Source organism: Tamandua tetradactyla, chromosome 22 (assembly GCF_023851605.1).
Source record: "Tamandua tetradactyla isolate mTamTet1 chromosome 22, mTamTet1.pri, whole genome shotgun sequence".
NCBI classification, from domain to species: domain Eukaryota; kingdom Metazoa; phylum Chordata; class Mammalia; order Pilosa; family Myrmecophagidae; genus Tamandua; species Tamandua tetradactyla.
The window spans coordinates 22,242,977-22,263,891 of record NC_135348.1 but is presented as its reverse complement, the minus strand read 5'-3'; the positions used below and the strand labels follow the sequence as shown (position 1 = coordinate 22,263,891).

The 20,915-nt window shown below is 38.8% G+C and overlaps 1 protein-coding gene across 3 annotated transcripts in view; it reads right to left on the bottom strand.

The window, feature by feature from the left end:
- ZNF827 (zinc finger protein 827) overlaps positions 1–20,915 on the bottom strand; it is a 171,875-nt gene that overhangs the window by 17,731 nt on the left and 133,229 nt on the right. For all 3 annotated transcript variants that reach the window (XM_077139893.1, XM_077139895.1, XM_077139894.1), the window contains exon 9: positions 5,495–5,632. In XM_077139893.1, the coding sequence (XP_076996008.1) occupies positions 5,495–5,632 (138 nt within the window). The remainder of the gene's footprint in view (positions 1–5,494; positions 5,633–20,915) is intronic.

The following is a 20,915-nucleotide window of genomic DNA, read 5'->3' as shown; positions in this document are numbered from 1 at the left end:
AGGAGCAGGGAAAAACCCAAACCACTCTCAACAAGGAAATTCCAACATCTTGGGAGAGATCACTGTCAGGTATCAATGAGAATGTTTTAGATCTCATTTCAAATGGGGAAAAAGGTAATGCCTTGGAATGGTGAGTACTAAAAGTCTTTATCCTTTTAGTATGTTGTTACTTCCAAAAGATACATTGGAAGGTCAGTCCTACATTGATCCTTCCAAAGATAAAGGAAAGTCCCAGGGCAACCAGACCACCTGCTTTTGGCTTGGACACCCAATCTTGTCTTTCTGAAAAGGTAAGTCCTATAAGAGAATATCATGCACATATGTATGTATGTGCACACACACAGCCCCATATGTGTCAGTGAGTGGGAGGTGCTCAGTACAGGAACTAGGCAAGAAACACATCACTGGACTGGAATGGAAGCGAGAGCCCATCAAGCCTAAGCTTCAGGTCAGCCAAGAAATAAAACCTAATGAAATTTAAGGGAAAAAAATGGGCATGTGAAAAAACTTAATCGGAAATTCTCATTTTAAATAAATAAAATTAAAAATTTCAATTAATTTCTTAATGGAAACCCTCTCATAAAATTGACATATATTTCAGGGCTGTTTCCAGAGTGGCATTCTGAATTCATTTGATTAATCAAGCAAATTAAAGTAAAAGGAGTAGGCTTTGCTTCCAATGTACATTTAAAGGGTAACAGGAGGAGACAAAAAGAGCAACTCCATTTTCTGTCTATATTCTCATTTTGTGCTACTGTGTGTGCTGGTTTGAAAGCACTGTGTACCCCAGAAAAGCATATCCTTTAATCCTGATTCTACATTGTAGGGTGGGAACCCTTTTGATGAGATTGTTTCTACAAGATATGGCACGCCCACCTGTGGGTGTGGCCTTTTGGTTAGATGTAGATGTGACACTGCCCATTCAAGATGGGTCTTGATTAGTTTATTGGAGCCCTTTAAAAGGGGAAACATTTTGGGGACCCTCAGACGCAAACTCCTGGAGAACAGTTCTTCAGCGATACAGAAGCACAGATGTTTGGAGATCTTGGAGTGCTGACAGAGAGAGCAGGTGCTGAGACATAGGCAAAGCTCACCAGACGTCACCATGTGCCTTCTCATGAGATGCTAAGCAAGTCAGAACCCAGAGTTGTGTCCTGGAGGAGCTAAGTGAAGGCCCACAGAAGTTCAGAGAGGAACCTACTGGCATCAGAAACTGGAAGCCATAAACCGGACACAAGGACCAGCAGATACCAGCCACATGCTTTCCCAGCTGATAGAGGTGTTACAGATGGCCTTTCTGGAGTGAAGGTAACCTCTTGCTGCTTTAATCTGGACATTTTCATGGCCTTAGAATCATAAACTTGTAACTCTTAAACACCTTTTTAAAAGCTGTTCCATTTCTCATATTCATTCTGGTAGATTTTGGTACCAGAGGAGTGGGGTGCTGCTGTGTTTTGCAAATACCAAACATGTTGGAATAACCTTTTAAATGGATAAGGGGAATATTTCGGAAAAGTGGTGAGGAGCTTGATAGAGAAGTCTTAGAATGCTTTGCAGAGACTGTTGGTAGAAATGTGGACTCTAAATAAATTTCTGTTAAAGCTTTAGGTAAAAATGATGAACATGTTGCAAACTGAAAGGAAGGCATTCTTTGCGGATGGAAGGCAGAATTTGAGAGTGATGAACTTGGGTATTTAGCAGAAGAAAGTTCCAAACTAAACATGGAAAATGCAGTCTGGTTGCTGTTTGTAGCATATAGTAAAATGCAAGAGGAAAGAGATAAGTTGAGAACTGAACTCTTAGGTACAAAGAAAATAGAGATTGATAGTCTGGAAAATTCTCAGCTTCCAGAAAGTGAAACCCTAGTGAATGGGGCCCCACTTGAGGATTTAACCAAACATGGAAGCAGTCAGTCATTACAGGACAAGCAAGGATTGGAAATGGAATTATCCAGGAAGGATTTGTGGAAAGTTGTATTGTCTGATGGCTATGATCCCAGTATACCGCATAGAAAACCAACAAGAGTTTTGTGGGATCTGCATAAATCCACTGCCAGTCCAGACTAAAAGGGACAGAAAAAGGACAAATTGAATGAAAAATTACTTCAGAGGCAGAACTATGGAAGTTAAGGTCTGAAGCCAAGAAAACTCAGGCCAGGAGAGTGGACCTACCTATGCACTTGGAGAGAGTGAGTTTGCCCTCTGGAAACAGAGGGTGGGCCTCCTGCTTTGTTGCTCAGGAAGAGTTGTGGCTCCCCAGGCCTCAGAGAGGGTGAAGTGCATAAACCAGGGATTGGGGGGAGCCAGGCTGCCACCCCGTTGTTCTGGAGGAGTTGAGTATGTGCCCCAGAGATGGCAGAGATCCTGAGTGTTGCCCTGATGTTTGGAGAGGGTGGAGGTGAGAAAAAGGTAGTCTCCCCAATACACCCCAGTGTTGCAACTCACCCCAGCATTTGGAGAGCAAACAAGGTTGCTGTGTAGACCCTTGGAAAGGGTGGTACTGTGCTTTTCAAAGCCCCAAGGGTAAATGGCTCTCAGACTTTGAAATACAATGGAATTTTCCCTGCAGGTTTTAGGAATTGTTTAGAACCTCTGACCCCTTTTTTCCTTTCACTATCACCCTATGGAAATGGAAATATGTGTCCTATGATTATCCCTCCTTTGTATACTGGCAACAGATAACTTGTTCTGAGTTTTTCAGGTCCACAGCCAGAGAAAAAAATTTGACTTAGGATAGAGCATGCCTGTTGCTGATTTTACTGAAATTTTGTACCTTTTTTGAATTTGTAGTTATAACTGAAATTGTTCAAGGCTTTCTGCTTCTATGATGGAATGAATGTATTTTGTGTATAGAAAGAAAATGGCTTTGGCAGACCAGCGGGTGGGATGTCTTAGTTTGAAAGTGTTGTGTACCCCCCCAAAAACCATTTCCTTTAATTCTGATTCAACATTGTAGGGTGGGAATCCCTTCGATTAGATTATCTCTGTGGAGATACGGTTCACCCTTTTGTGGGTCTGGCCTTTTGGTTAGATGTAGACGTGACTCTGCCTATTCAGCAGTGGTCTTGATTATTTTACTGGAGTCCTTTAAAAGAGGAAACATTCTGGAAAAAGCTGAGAGCAGATGCAGACACTTGGAAAACAGTTGCTTCAGAGTTGACAGACATGGATGTCTGGAGATACTTGGAGTGCTGACAGAGAGCAGATGCCTAGACATGGGTAGAGTCCAGAAGATGTTGCCATGTGCCTTCCCATAAGAGGCTAAGCAAGCCAGAGCCCAGAGTTGTGTTCTATAGGAACTAAGTGAAGGTCCACAGAAGCTTAGAGAGGAAACCACTGGCATCAGAAGCTGAAGCAATGGAACTGGCAGCAAGGACCAGCAAAAGCAAACCACGTGCTTTCCCATCTGACAGAGGTGTTCTGGATGGCATCAACCTTTTTTGAGACAAGGCAATCTCTTACTGGTGCCTTAATTTGGACATTGTAAACTTGTAACTCTTAAATCCCCTTTTTAAAAGCCATTCCATTTCTGGTGTATTGCGTTAATACACTAGACTTGGGTTAAATACCTGTCTTATCTACTTCACAGGGAAGTACCAGAAAAAAAAGTTTCTCTACAATAAAATAAAATGTGAGGCCTCATTATTACAGATGGTCCCCAACTTTGAAAATGCTTGTGGCCTGGGAATCTGCAGGGCTAGGGTGGAGCCCTTACAGTGCAGATAAAATATAGGACTTTATTGGAAATTTTGTACTTGTATTAAGTGAGATTGTTTTGGTGTTAGGGTTGAGGTTCCTTCATAAAGTGAATTGTTGAGTTTTCCATCCCTATCATTTGGAAAGGCTTGAGTAACATTGGAATTATCTGTTCTCAAAAGGTTAGAAAGAATTCACCTGGGAAAGATGTGGACCTGATGCCTTTATTAAAAGGGTCCCCTTCAGCATATTTCCTTTCAGTGACTGATTTATTCAAGATTTTCCTCTGGTGTCAATTTTGGTAATTTTGCTTAAATTATCTATGTCATCTAAGTTTTCAGATTTTTTTTTTTTTGGCCATAGAGTTGTCCTTAATCTCTCAGAATTCTTTAATATAGTCTGTATGAAAGATCAAGCTTCTTTTCTCATTTCTAATTTTGAGTATTTTTGCTTCCTTTTCCTTTCTTAATTAGGCTTAAAGGGGTTTATCTATTTTATAGTTTTTCTTCTTCCTAGATTCTTTTGATGTTCTTTTACTAATTCCTTAAAATGGGTGCTAAGTTCCTTTATTTCTGTTTCTTCTCTTCTATTGAAAACAGTTAAGTCTGTATATTTCCCTCGGACTACAGCTGTAGTGGTTTGCTCCAGGCTAGTTAGATATAAAGTCTTCTTCTCTGTCCTTTCTAGATGTTTGTAACTTGAGTTTTGATTTTCTTTTTTCTTTTATTCAAGTAGGTAGGATGTTCTGTTGATCCTTGGTTACTTTAACTTTCATTCAAGTATACTCAAAGAATGTGGCCTGTAAAATCCCCACTTTTTTGAATGTGTGAGTTTTCTTTGATGCTAAGTATATGATAAAAAACTTTAAATTACCATAGTTATTCAAAAAGTGCATAGTCTCTATTTATAGGACTCTCTATTTAGGACATTTTCATGTTACAAATAGAGAATACAAATAAAGATCATTTTGATATGATCATGGAGATTCACAAATGCTATTAAATTCAGTTTGTTGACTGCATTAAATTCCTCTGTTCCTTATTTACTTAATATTTAATGTAAATGATCTTTCTAGTTCTGAGAGAGGTGCATCAAAATTACAAAATTTTCCCTGCATTCTTTAAGTGCTATGCTATTTGTTACATATAGCTTTATGACTGTTATTTTTTTATATATGCCTATCAATACATAATATTCTTCTTTATCTCGCTTTATTATTCCTAATCTTAAAATTCTACTTTGTTATATTAATACTGCCTGTCTTGCTTTCTTTTCTATTTGGTGTGATACACAAACTTTTATTTTGAACTTTTCCTGATGATTTTGTTTGCCTCCCCTTTCCCAATACTCATAACCAAGCCACATTCTCTACTATAATATGTGAGTAAAGACAGTAATTGTTTGTCCACCTAGGTGCTCTACTTCCCCACTGTTCCCACATACCACAATAACAAAACCAGTACTATTGGGTACAGCTCCATCCCATGCACCCTTCAAGATGAGACCAATAAATTCATAGAGTTCAGGAATTTTACTTAATATGCCTCAATATGATTCTACTCATCTGTTCTACTTGGAACTCAATGAGCTCTTTTCAATGCAAATAAGAAAGCTTTTCCCAGGACTTATTTGAACATGACCTTATTTGAACACGTCAGGTAAGTGCCTAGAAAAAGTCAGGATTAAAAACGTCCTTACAACATTCTGTTATAATTCTCTTAGAGAAATTCAACTCCTTGATAATAGGTAAGGAGGCACTCCGGAATGGGGAGGATATAACCGCTGAGGACCCAACTCACCTGTGTGCAGTGAGAGATGTCGGGACAACGTTTGCTGTCGGCCAAATACTTTCCCACACACATCACAGGGGAAAAGCTGGTCATTGAATTTCCATGATGGCAATCCATTTCCTGCCTCTAGGACTATTTTTTCTGTGTCTGGACCAAAAGAACAAAGCATCATGAGGAATAAACAAGGCAACACAACAAATTTCTAGTCAAGATTTCAGGACTTTAGGTGAGGCTACCTTTGGAAGAATATGACTTGTATCTATCTAGGACTGCAGGTAAGTACTGGTAACATCTGCTCTTCATGTTCATTTCCTGTCTTTAAGAAGGCTATTCTTGAAAGTTATGATGGAAAACCTATTTCTCAGTTTCTTCTCTTTCATCACTAAAAATCAGTTGATCCAACCCTTTAGTAGGTTGATAGCAATATGCCCAGCATGTTGTACAGCAGGAATTCAAATATTTGTTGAGCGAGTGATGGCTGAGTTGCATGTTAAAGTTCTAGAAATGTAGACTCATTCCACAAGACAGTAAATGAATGCTGAATCTGAGATTCTGATGTGAAAATAAATAGTCCAAATGCTCAAAAGGAAATATGCTTTCCCTGTCCCTTGTGAAGAAAAGTTTGCCCTATGTTCTGGGTCATGCCTTAAGGAGAAACTTATGTTAAACAATCTCAGTGATGACCCCTGCCCATTGTGCTGCGTGAAACTCCTTAATACAACACCGTCTGACTAGAATTTTCCCAGAGGTCTCATCATATTTGGGAGAATGGTGAATGCCACAGGCTATCTGTATGTAACTCCCAGTTGCAAAGGAAATAAATTTTTTTGTCATCTTAAAGTTATTTTCTCAATGACATCAATAGGATTATCAATATTTCTTCGATAGGCAGCAGAGAAGGTCCAAAAACAGAAAAAAAGACAAGGACACTTGTCTAGGCCATAATAGGCTTTAGGTCATGATTTGAAGAACAAGACAAATAATTGATTGAGTGACTATCTTGTCCTTTACCTCAGTAAATTATTGTGACTCTTCTTAAAGCACAGTATGGCATTTTCTCGGTAGAAACCATGTGGTGGTAAATGGTGGAAAGAACTTTTTGTAGGATCCAAGATGAACATGCTCAGCTACTGGTGAGAGCAACATCAGGAGGAAGTACTTTATTTCACACAATTTTGTTAAAACTGCAAGATTAGGCTTCCACCTGTATTTGGGTGAGCCAACACCATCAATTTTCTTTTGAAGGAAGACCTGCCAGGTAGTGTAACAAATACAAATGTCTGTTTAGGAAATGGGAGTGGGGAACGATGGTGAAACTGTACTAATGTTGACTGGAGGCACCTGCCAGTAATCCCAATACTGATAATGTGCATTCACTGACTTATCTGTGCTAGAGGTCTTTGGGCCTTGGGGTAAAGTGACTGTCTTATTAAAGTAGGAACATGTGACAAAAAACCTCTATCAGGGAAGGGGCAGTATTATGGGGGGTGGGAAGGTGAAATGAGTGGCATAGGCAAGGGAAACTTCTAAAGACAAGAATGCTCTGAGATGACTTAGTCCATGCAGTGGGCATTTCAGCCAGGCAGCAATGAGAGGGTGTTTTAGTGGTTCTTTTAAGTATTTAATCAAAACAGTGCTTCAAAAGAGGATGACAGTAAAACTTATAAGGAGAGGTCAAGAGGGGATAGGGTCATCCATGAAATTTCCAATAAGAATGAATTAATTAGGTCATATACCAAACAAGTAGATGCAAATAAAAGTAAAGAAGTCTCTTAATGATTCTTTGAAGTATTAGTTGAGAATTTGAAGCATCATGAAAAGCCCAATTCCCTTCACTGGCCTTAGAAAACTATTAAAACTATTCAGCTTGTGCTGTAGTTAAGTAGGAAAAAGCACCCAACAGTCTTCGCAAGGCAGGCGAGAGCCAGTCATGATGACCTGTGCCAAGACTGGCCAGCCACTGCGCTGCTCAGGAGGCCACCCCACACCTTGTCCAGGAATCGGTTCCTCACCCCTTTGATATTTGCATTCATTACGACAATCTATTTTCATTTCATCTACAGAACAAGGCAGTCACAAGCCATTTTGAGCCTTATCCTAGAAAACAACCTTGAAATCTCAGCTGGGCAAGGCCGGGGAGTGAAGGGCAAGTGGGAAGAGGAGTATTAACCTTGCCAAAAGAAATACTGAAGAAAAGGCCTGCTCCTCTTTTCATGGCGCTGAAATGAAACTCAGCTGATACCACATTCTTTTCTGCCACAAACTTGTTCCTTTCACTGCACTTATTTGTTAATGGGGCCACCCAAATGTCACGTGAGAAACCTAGGGATCTTATTTTTATTTCTTTCCCTTTCTGTCTTCCAACACATCCAATCAGTCACCAAAGACCATCAATCTTACATCATAGATCTTTCTGGAATCCCATTATCGATCCACTGCCTTAATTGAGTTATCATCTCTTGTCAGGATTGTTGCAAAAGACTTCTAATCACCTCTCTGCTACCAGCTTCTCTCAATCCTAACATCCCCTCTTCACAAGTATCAGAGTGATTTTTTTGAGGCACAGATCTGGTATGTCTTGCCCTGTATTCCAAAGGCATCCCAAGGTCAAACTCCTTCATGGAGCTTCTGAAGTCCTTTCACAATCTGGCTCCAACCATCCAGCCTGTTCCATCTTCTACCACTGAAATACCATGTAAACTGAGCTTTTTGTCATTTCTTGAACAGGTTTTCCCTTTTAAGCCTTCAATGCTTTTGAACCAGCTATTACTCTGTTAGAAGTCACGCCCCACCCCAGAATTTCTTTTGCAAGCAACCTCCAACTCATCTTCAAGCCCCATCTTAGATTTCATGTCCTTGGTAAAATTAAAGCCTTCCCCAATTCCCCAGGAAGCATGTGCCATTTCCCCTTTCCTGTCTCAAACACTTTAATGAATACTTCTCTTATACCACATTTACCTATTATATTAGTTTATATATCCTATATATTATACATATATTTACAAAAAGCACCCAACATACTCAAATGTGCAACAGTGCTCAATAAATACGTACCCTGGCCTCCCTATTAGAATGTGAGTCACTGGGGGAAGGGATTCTGCATTATTTATTTGTGCATCCTCAGCATTAGCACAGTGCTTGCTACATCATAGTGGATATTTGTTCAATAAATGGATGACTGAATGAAAGGATCCAAGTGAAGCTGGGAATAAAATTATTTTATTTGATAATGGGAAACATGGAGCCTTGAAATAACATTAGTTAAGGTCTATGGCTGAATTAGGGTGAAAATATCTGTCTTCTGTAGGGGTGCTTTTCTTTTTTTCTTTTTTTTCCTATCCTATACTACCTACGCAATTCTATTCTACACTACTTTTACAGAATCTATTCTAATGTTAAAATAACTTACATTCCTGTAGAGTCCACGCAGTTGAGCTAAATGAGTGACAGGTGGTGATAAAAGAAGGGATGGAGATATAAACTTCTATGAATCACTTTATGACACACTGCAGACACACTGTCTTCCTTTTCTTAAGCCATATTCATTATTCACTCATGATACTCTAAACTAAATCCAAACTAAAATGGCTTTCCCTGAAGTCACCAGTGACTTTTCAGTTAACTGCCACATCCAAAGGTTTGTTTTCAGTTCTTAAATGTACTTGACTGCTCGGCAGCACCTGATGTTTTTGGCCATGTCCTAGTCCCTAAAACTCTCCTTTTTTGGTTCTGAAGAACCGCTGTCTCCTGGTTCTCCTTCTCTGATAATGCTTTCTATGTTCTACTGCCTTTTCCTTCCCTGACCACCATTTAAATACTGGGTGTTTCAATGTCCTCTTATCACTCTTCCTGTGCTCCTAAGGTGACATCAGCCACCCAATGACTTCGGCCCCACTGTCTAGGTGCTTTTAACTCAAACCACAAACTTTTAATGTTTGTATTAGTGGACATGTCTTAAGCCATCACCTCCAAGGGTTACATATCCTTACTTCTTCTCAATACCACTAAGCTACAAAATGATTCTCTTCAAGTCAAGCCCTGTGACATGCACTGTTCATCAATTAATCCAAGAGTCATTCTCAACTTTTCCTTCTTCCTTGCTCACTTCCAGCACAGAGGTGGCTGGGGCAGCCATGCAAAAGTGTTCTGGCTTTTTCTTTCCTGATAAAAGTGAAGATATGGTGGATGCTGTTCCTCGTCCCTCTTTTTCCAGCCACAATCACAGAAGAAATGCTTGGGATCATGGCAGCTATTTTGTGACTGTGAGTCATGAGGATGAAAGCCAACCTAAGGATGGACGAAGGAAAAGATGGGTAAAGTCTGGGTCTTTGGTAGCACCTTTTAGTAGGAGAATGAACGTCAGCAACCACCCGCCCCTGGAGGAAAATAAGACCCTGCTTGTGTCGGCCACCGTTCGTTGAATTTTCTGTTACGGCTAAAAATATTTTTAACAGATGCACACTTCCATAGTTACTCTTGGTCTTAGGATGTTGGAACTTAAGTTTTGGCTTTTGATAAGCTTTATTCCAAAACCCCAGCATCCTGTGACGAGCTTCCCATGTTCATTATCACCAGCAATAAATATGCAACCAGCTGAATACATTTGCATCTTAGGTATCATTTTTGTTCGTTAAAAACTTAAAAAAGTTTCTTCTATATATTAAGAAAATTTTGATTTTTAATACATTTTATTGAATTATAATATACAAAATGAAAAAGTTCACATACCAGCAGTTGCTTTTAAATCAGTCCCAAGGCCATAAAACAACCTGGAATATAGGTATTGTTTTATAGTTTTGACTCTTTTACAAACATATTCCAGTATCCCTTAGTATTTGTTTCATTATTTTAAGTAGCTCTGAATTTAAATATAAGATTTTCTTTGTTTCTTTCAGCTCAAAAAAATGGTTTAATGATATCTCTTTTTAATACAGTCTCTTAGGATTTTGTCTTCTAAAGAGCATTTCATTTTTCTTCAAACTGTTATATTCTAATCCCTGGGATATGTATAAATTGCTTCCATACATTCCTGGCTACTCAGTGCCAAATTATCAGATGCATTTCTCTCTACTTTTCCACGTACGGTCTTTGCCTTGAATGCCAATTGGGGCTTTTCTTCTTCCTTAAGTAGATGTGTGTTTATGTGTTTTAATAAAGTGAATGGATGGCCAAAAGCAGGTACTTTAATTCTATAGAATATTTGAGTAAACAGGACCAGAGTGCAAGGAGAATTATCCTAGCTTGGAAATCCTAGTCCAAGGCTCTCAGCTTTTCCTGTTTACGGTGACCTAAGGCCAATCATAATGATGTGGCCAAGAATCAGTATGACAAACCGTGCCTCATATGACCTAGCGATCAAAGCAGACAAGTCACGTTTCACGCATAGGTCCTGGGAAAATGAAATGCAACAAGCATTTCTTGAAAGATTTCCATGAACTAAATAGAATTTGGGAGAGAGCTGCAGCAAACTCTGCTTGACAGAACATTAGATCAGTAGAGGCCTCAAACATCTTCAAATCCAACTCCTTTGTTTTCACAAGGACAAAACTGAGGCATAAAATTCCAGCATCTTTTCCACCCCAGTGCACCCCACAGCCTAATACGAGGTTGAGAAACAGAATCAAGATTTCCACAGTAAACTAAGTTCTTGATCCTGCCCCCAAATCAAGTTCAAGGAAGAACCTTAATGAGCACCTGTTCAATGTTCTCCTCTTGCATACGGGAAAATTGAGGCTCAAAGAATTTAAGTCATTCCCCAGGAAATCAGGCTAGTGACTCCGGGGGAGCAAAGAATAGATCCACAGTCTGGTTAAAGCTCCTCTCAGCCATATGAAATCAATGCCAAAATCTACAACACGATTTTTCTTCTCCTCCTGTTCTTTGGCTCTGAGTTTAATATTCTTGGTTATAAGTGGACACATACAGATTTAGCAACAGTTCACAGACACTGAGATTTCTTTCCATTTCTCTTCTTGAATAGAATATTTCCAGTCACAAAAAAGTTAGACACTGCAATATGTCAAAAATTAAAATATAGGAGGAACAAGAGGAAGACCAAATGGAAAAGTTCCCGAAGCCAGTTCCCTGTGAGGTGAACTAGTTATTACTGAAGAAAGTTCCTTGGACCTTTCATGGCTATTTGGGGGGCATAGTGGGTCAAAACGTCAAAGAGCAAAGGGGACCAAGGAAAAAACATTGGTTTGTTTCTTTTCACCTTTAACAGTATGTAGCCCTCAGACTGGTGAATGGTTCAGCTTGGATTTGGTGCAGCCTTGCAGTGTGAGATGATCCCTGTACTCCCTGCATTTCCTGCCAAAACAATCTTTTCAAAGAACACTCCCTCAACCTGACTTTGGTAAGAGGAAGGCTGAGAGAGAAGGCTTTACTTGGTAAAACTATAAGCAAAAGATTGGCCAAAATGTGATCTCAATATATATATATATATATATAAAACTGTCCAGATCTACTAAATCGGTATCAACTGGTCAGTAAGGAAGAGACATTTGAGCTGCTTGGGTTTTAACTATGACATATGGTATTTTGATAATTTCTTTCTTTCATCATCAATCCTGGAAAGTTTAAAGGCATAACTCAGCAGAATTTCTGAAATCCTCTACTTTTGGAGTCTGTACTTCTGGACAGATTAAAATCCATTAAGTCACTTACCCTTTCCAGGCAGAGCATGGGATTTGGTTAAACTATCCCTACTGGGTCTATCCTTTGATTTCATAGGTTCAGTGGTGTGTCCACTTAAAACAAGGTATCTCCTTTGAGGACTGCTTGTGAAGTTAAGGAGTCAGCAATGTTTCATGGCTCTTTGGGGATTAATAGCAGCTCTTCTACATCCCCCCCCCCCCTTTTTTTCCTTTCAAGGATTACTTCAACTGAGGGTAACTTGCCAACATCCACTCTTTTAGTAGTTGTAGCTCAAAGGATCTATTTTGCAGCCGGTATCAGGGCAATACCAGGACAAGCCACACATCAGAGAACAGGAATTGGTGAGGTGTCCTACCATTTTATTCATCACTAGGAACCCTGCACAGGATGGCAGAGGTAGTGCTCATGGCAGGTCCTAATAAACCTATTCGTTTCCCTTTGACCACCTCTCTGTCAATTTTGATGCAACCAAATTCTCCCTAAAGAAATTTGTTCCAAACATTCTCTCAAAGGATGAGATTTCCTGCTAGTCAAGATGTCAATTCAATGAACTGCTAAGATACAGAGTTTAGCAATGGTTTTGCCAATCTGTATTCAATTAAAAACACCAGGTGGAGACTCTTAGGTATAAAAGAGTTCACAGCCTTGATCTTCTTCAGGCTCATTTCAAATTTTAATGCCGAATAAAGTACAGTTTTACATTACTACTTTTGGAAGGAGTTGAGGAATAGGTTCTGGCTAAAAAGTTGTTTCTGAAGGATGGTCCCAGGAAAGTGAGATGACATTTGTGTCTAGTATGGGGTATCAGTTCGTCTCAATAAATACTGATTGACATGGAACTAGTTGAGCTGATAAAGTATTATTTAGAATCCTAAGTGTTTTATGCATTTGGTTCTATATGCAGGTCATTTTGAATCAACAGAAGAAAACTGGCCCTTGACTCCACTGGCCATAGAAAATGTCTAGGACTTGTGAGGCCAATTACATAGAACTTGGGCACCTTAGGGAACTTCTCTAAGTATCCGAACAAAGAGAGTCACTGCTAGAATCTAGGCCAATTGATGTCTGTCACTTCTATAAAACTTAACCTTAGAAAAACAAAAAATTTGGATGTTGCTTCTATATTTTTCCTCTACTTGTATTTCCAAAATCAATGGATCTTCAATAAATGCTCACTGAATAAATGAGTCAGACACTCATATTGCCAAGATCATGATTATTATACCAAACAGTGACCTAATTTTGCATTGCAATATGGAAGCAAACTGACAATATTGATATAGGAGTCAGGTCCAAAGGACTTTCTTTGGTTATTGTCTTTCCAGTTACACAGATCAGTGACCATCTCACTTCTTAATGATGACGGCAGGATTTAATGGGTCAGCAATACCCTCAGCATGTCCCAATGGTAAGGACATTTATAAATCTTTGTTGGAAAACCATCAGGTCTGGGAGCAGTGTCATTCTTGTGGCATTGTGGCAAACAGTGCTGAGTGCTTACTCAATATCCAAGAGAATGCCAAATTGTTTTTCCAGGGTGGCAATGAGCCCAATTAAACATGTACCTTCTTTCTCATTTTTTTTTTCAGGGTGGAAATGAGCCCAATTAAACACATACCTTCTTTCTCATCCCTGTTACCTGAGTCCTTGCTGGCATCCTCCTAGGTTTTACTATTTCTTTTTAAATTCAAGTCACAGGATTTCCAAATATTATTCAGGTAAGCCCCTAGGGCTGCTGTAGTTCTCTCCACTAAGACTGGACTCCACTGTATTCTCAACTATTCTTGTCTACTTTTTTTAATGGACAAGACTTGATCAAAATCAAGCATTCCTTTAAGATTTCTAAATTTCCTTAAAGCCCTTATCAGGTCCTAGGCACTGTAATATTCTTGATTGTGTGACTACATCCAGTTCAAAATTTCAGTCTTCTCATTCTCCCTTTAATCTGTTGAATTCTGTATTAATCCAAAGTATAACTGTTCTCTCTTGCCTTTCCCCTGACCTTGGGTTTTGGCATATTATAAAATGTAGGTCAGTTGATGGCAGTTTTAACATTTTAAGGCATCAATGATTATATATATTTTTCTCCTTGACCCAGAAATACTACCACAGTTGGCAAGTATTTTGTTTTTTAAATATTTTATTTTTTAAAGTATTTTATTTTTTAATAAATAGGACTAACAAAATAAAAAAAATTATTTTTTAATAAATAAAATAGTCTGCCTCTCCAATATCATTCTCAATAATGTGAATATCCACATGCTTTCTTTACTGGGGGAGGAAGCAGTGAATTTAGATGTAACTGAAAGAGGAATTCGACCCATGAATAGCTAAGAATAACTTAACAATTATTTTGTGCCAGGCACTGTGCTAAGGCTAACTCCTTTACACACATATTTCATTTGATCCTCATAACAACCCAGTAAGGTTGGCTCCATTATTATCTCCATTTTAGAAAGAAGTGAAATCAAAACCCAAAATGTTTAAAGAATTTGCCTATTGTTACATAGATGGTAAGACATACAGTCAAGATTTAAACCCAGGATGCCTGACTGGGAAAAGTATGTACTCTACAGCATTCTTTGAACTGTGCATAACTTTAGGTGTGTTCATGGGTTATGTCACTCCACTTTATGTCAACTCCTCTTTTTTAGTCTCTGTGTCAAACAGAAAAAGACTGATAGCTGCTGGCTTTGAGATTTTTACAGGTTGGTGATCCTGGCTTGAGAATTGTACTAATGAGGCCAAGATGAGGTGGGTTCAATCATTCTTTTCCTTATATGACATATCATGCATGTCATGGCCTCAGATAAAAAATAACCTCATCAGCTGCCTCAAACACAAACGTCACCGTCGAATGGAATAGAGTTAGTGTGTGGAAGACATGATGTAAATTTAATGCTCCTCCAAACACATATCCCTATTGACAAGGGGTGAGAAGGACCACACTTCTGTATGAAAGTTAGCACATTACCAGTTCTCTAAATAAATGAATGAAAAATCTAAGCCATAGCTATCCAAATCATTCCACAATTGAAAGAGTAAGGCATGGATTTTTAGCTCACAAGCCAGAAATGTAAGTAAATAAGCTAGGGATAATTTCAGTGACAGATAATACTCCATGATATTTTTCCATAGCAGAAGAAATGTAAGAAGAGAGGTATTATTTTTCCATTTCAATTTTCGAACAGAAAAGGAAATCAAATTATATACAAAAAGGTCAGTGCAATGTTTTGGTTTCAAATCAAACTACAGATAGTAAAATAATACATTTTGAAATATGGAGGGGCTATCTTACTCTTTAGTGGAAGTGCAAAATGTTTTAGTTACGCACCCTATATCACCGTTGGTTGTGTGCATGCATTTTTTTTCATGCACTTTGATTTGCCCATCTTTGAAAGCATCTCTTCCCATCTCTCTCTTTAGATCTTAAATACAATAAATAATAAGTGTTTGTTGATTTGATTAAAATTTCACTAATTATAAGTCAAAGAGAGAAAACATGCATTGATGCATGGGATGTGTATATTATTGTAAAAACCTTGCATATAGGCAAGACTGAGAAGTCCTAGACTCTCCATGTTCCACCACTTCGTACCCCATAGCAGAAAGCCTCTACCTCTAACTTTGACAAAGAAGGTTCAACATTCTTTGGAGACTTCACCTCAGCTAAATTTTTGCCTCATCTTCTGTGAATTAGGGGGAGGGCAGCATTATTGCTTCTATTTCATAGAGACCTTGAAGTGTGGATAAGCTAATTGCTTTCCAAGGTCAAATACTGAAATCGAGACCAGGAGTGAACCATTCTTAGCTCAATGCCCTCTTGGCCTCATCCCCTTGCTTCTCCATATGCTGAAGTCCAATTTGTAATCACACTACACACTAAGGGTTTGCATAACTAATCAGTCTTCAGACTGTACGCTGTATTAGAGAACATGTACTAGAGTGGAGAACAGATGTCACCATGAGAATCTTATTTTCTGCTATTTCTCGTCTTTGGCATGTGCACATTTATAACCTTAATGATGCATGAATCTTGCAAGATTCGTGCATTTACTATTAACATGGAAACTCACAAATGCTCCTCCTTGAATTGGAACATTGCTGCATTCTGATTTCAACAGCTTATGTCTGCTTTTGCAGGGTATGAATTTGCTTCAAGGTCCTGTTGATGTCTTTTGAGTTGAAAATATGGTCACATTCTAATATTATAGGAGGTAATGTCAAGTAAAGCTCTAAGAGACAACAACATTTTTCATTTAAAAAGCACACAAGCACTCAACACCTGTAAAAGCCAATGGAAAAACCAGCAAGACCCAATTCGTGGAGCTGTTTCTAGTATGGTAAGGAAACCAGTAACATCTAAATCAGGACAGGGCACTGAATAAACCAAATCCCAAATGCTGCTGTGGCAGCTAACCATGTAACCAGGGATGAAAAGTGAATTTTCACAGAGACTTTGTAAAGGGACTGGCACATATATTTCCACTTCCAAAGTGAAGGGTTAACAAAAATGGCAAACTAAGATACCTAGACTAGGTCTGTCAACCATGTGTGCCTGCCACGAGTCAGAATCAGTCAGCTGTCAATGGAGAGCTTGCTTTCCCCTCAAAAAAGGTATCACCACATAACTTAGAAATCATGATAAGCATGCCATTTAGCCCAATCGTTTCTGCTCCCAGTGACAGAATGTGGAAGGGTTAAATTATAATTTGGTTAGGTTCACATACGTGGAATAAAAGGGAATCTCCAAAGAAGGGAAGTGGAAGTAGTTGAAGCTTGAATTACAACCTTTGATCTATCTACTCAGCTAGAGTAAGGGTTTTACCCTTGGCTACCCAACTACAGCTTCTAACTCCCTCTGAATTTAACTGGGAGACAGCTAATAAATCTTAGTTGCATATAAAAATAGGTACAAGACTTTCTACTTGATATTTTGAGAACATTCACAGTTTTGACAGCTGATCAAATGGTATCTAAGTGTTTAATACTTAGAATTTAAGAACTTTGCTTCCTAATATGTAGACTTTTTCCTTGTTGTCTTAATTTTAAATTGGTTTATGAAACTTACTGCACAAACATAGGCTTTACAATGATTATATGGATACTTTATTCAAATAGGCCTAACTAAGATATTCATTGTTGGTGGTTCTAAGTGTATTGTTTGTTTTCTTAAATTAAAAAAAAAACTAATAAAGAAAAAAAAATAGGTACAAGAGCATTGGCTGTTATTTCTGGGCACCCACATATTTGGCCCAAGTAGCTAATTGATTATGTATCTCTATTGAAATAAAATGGCCTCTTGAATGCAATCAGCTCCAGTGTGACTCCACTGAACACTCCTTTGGGTCTCAGCGTCTACCCCATCAGGAGGAGGCTAATGTCCTCTACAGTTTGTTAAATTCGAAGGGATGTAACGATATGATACCACAGGGGAAAAACTTGCCGTTTGAAATCATAGAAGGAGAGACTCTTACCTCATTGCTCTATTTCAATTATTAGATTGAAACTCTTTAAATGCAGAGCTTCTCAAGAATAGGGGATTCTAAAATGAATCGACATGTACACGTTTTCCTTGTGTATGAGTATAAAACATCTCTAGAAGGATACACATGGAACTGGCAATGCTGGTGGTGGTGGTGGTGTGTGTATGCGATGACGGTAAGGGGCACAGTGAAATGGGTGGTGGGAGAGAAGGAGGAAGGAGGACTTTATGTGGTCACTGGCAAATCAAATTTCTAACCAACTCTGAAAATCTGGTATCTTCCCTTCCTATTGACTCTCTTAACATCTATGCAGGAAATACAGACTGCAGCCATAATAAAAGTTACTGAGGGCTAACTATGTGCCTGGCACTCTGTCAAGGACCTGACATACACTCTATCATTTGCTCCTCCAACAGCCTATGTGGGTAGGTACCATCCCATTTCACAGACACTGCACTGAGCTTTATACACTGCAGGTGTCCTCTTGCAGGTTTTAGCACCGCAGAGGGAGGCTCAGAGGTGTTGTGTTATGTTTTACAAGAAAGGTGGCCATCTCCAGACCAATGACCTGACTTCTAAAATTCTGGAGGCACCTATGCAAGCATTGTCAATTAAAAAGTTCTCGTGACTGCAGTGTGACCAATGGAATCTAGTATAATCTAATATCTCAAAATAAAAATTAGAAGCCTTGAAGAGTTTCTCAGAAACAGATCATATCTGGCTCAAGTTAGAGTCTGAGATCTCTGCATTGGATAAAAGAGACTCTATAGAACAGGTAGAGAAAAGTAAGTAGAGATCTCGCTCTCAAAGATAAATGCTTTGCCTTTAGGTAAAAATTATTTTTGAAAGCTTCACATTGACATTTAGAGGCACTCATTGCTCTCACACAATAATAGCCAGGGGATTAGCTTCCTATCAGGTTACAACTGTCACCTGGTCACTCGCAGGACTCTCAGGCTTCGATTAACTTGAACAGGAGAGGCTTGGACATTTTTGAATAGTCCCTGAACTTTAAGAGATTATTCCTAGTCTCCCTTCTTAGGAATCCTGCCTTGTAGAAAAAAGACTTCATCCCCCCCCCTTTCTTTGGAGCTGGCTCACCAAAGTGTAAGGATATCAGCCCCCGACCCCATCTGTTCCTTCTTTGCTTTTCTAGTTTCTCTACTCATTTATTTTCAAAAGAAAAAAAAAAAGATGGGAATTCTTCTTTTTCTGTTTGGAGGAACTAATATTCTAAGGCTCATTTCTTAAAGTTCTTGAATAATTTTTAAGCATTCTACTATAATATGTTGAATTTTAAGAGACCCAACCTTCTGTGGTAGAAATGGAAAATGATTTATTCTGGAAATTCTAATTGTATTGTTGTTAAACTCACCCTCCCTCTGAGTGTTTAAAATTTTAGCTGGACAAGAAAATATTTTGACAGGAGTTGGCCTAAATGATTTATTATTTCTGTATGAGTCTATGCAATTTTATCTTTATAATTTTCTGTTGATAAAATAATAAGGACCACTGTAATGAGTGACCATTATTCTCCCTCCCTGAATTTAAGATAAAATGGAAAGAGAACCACCCTGGTAAATGTTATGTACTGTGAAGTGCGAGAAGTTTTTTGAGGAGGAAATTAAGATAAAGCCATACTAGAGTATGGCTGTCGCATTAATACTATGTTAACACTACAGTATGTTATATCTATAGAAAATACACCCTGTCTTCATTTAAGCAATATATATATACATGGTTTACATTTCTATCACTTCATAGACAGGTAAAATAATGACCTGCTTTCAAAACTTACACTGGTGAAAAGGCTGAAATGACCTGAACTTGGAACCTTATTGTTTTAGGGGACAAACTGTATCTATCATCAACTATAGGATTTTCTCCATAATGTAAGTTGCTACACACACACACAGACACACACACTCACACACACTGCACGCATACACAACAGAAGGTTTAGAAATATTCTAACCTTTCTTTTAGTCTTGTAGCTTATTAGGACGGACAAGGCAGATGTTGGGGCAGGATATGGGCTATGAGATGTTGAAACCTGAAAAATCTGTAAGAGGGAAGACAATGACCACCATTTGTAGATCTACTGAACTGTGAGTTATCATGAGTTTAATGCACTCTGTTGGATCAAACCAGAAATAGCTGATATCTGCTGGGAAACAGACAAATGTGAGGTGATGTTATCTAAAGTTGACAAAGCAGCAGGAGCATCAGTTGCTTGCCCTGAATTTCTAACTTATCTGAGGTAAGAAGCTGGCAATTCACTGGCTCATAAGTTAGCGCAAGCCCACATCATTTATCCAACTTAGCCTAATAGGCATCATTCCAAGTCAAATGTTTTGATAACAAGGGAGTTGGGGGTAGGGCCCACAACTCAAAATTAGATCAAACCAATGGATATTAAAGATTAAAATTTTTTTCTCTTTAAGATTTTAAAAACAAATCTAATTAACAGACATTTATGTCCTAATAAGTCTCAAATGAGCTGATATCAGCTAGTCAGGCTCAGAAATCCACAACAACAACAATATTTATAGTTTCTAGTGAGTGCTCAGTGTGTGTCAGACAAGGTTCTGCGTGTTTCACATGTATTACTTCATTAATACTCAGCACAGCCCTATGAGGTAGGCATTATTATTAGCAATTTACAGATGAGGAAATCTAGGCACAGAGAGTTGAAGAAACTTGCTAAAATTGCAGTAGAGCTCATATTTGAACCATATCTGCTTAGCTCCCAAGTTAGCACTGCCTTTTCCAGTGATTCAAGAATAATACAACAGACTGAAATAACAGGTCTCTGTAGACACTGTCATGGCCTATGAACTCCATCCTGACCAAGGGCCATTTGAAATTATTAAACAGTCTTTGGGTTCTTGACCTGGGATTAACCTAAGACAGTATATATGAAGCAGGGACTACTAGCAGTCTTTCCCTCCTTCTTCTTTTAATAAAGGAATCCAGAATTTTAGCTGGGCGCACAACTGCCCAACAAAACACCACCAGCCTTCCTCGCAGCTAAGTGTGGCCATATGTCCAAATGCTACACAACAGAATGAGCAGAAGTGGTGTGTCCAACCTTTAGGGAATGCCTTAAAAGGAGGGCTGGGGGCAGGGTGGGTGGATGGGAGGGTAGTTCAGTGGTAGAATTCTCGCTTGCCATGCAGGAGACCCAGGTTCAATTCCCAGCCCATGCACTTTCCAAATCAAGAAACCAACAAAAGCAAACAAACAAGTGAACAATTCAACAAACGGTGCTGCAATAAAGGGATACT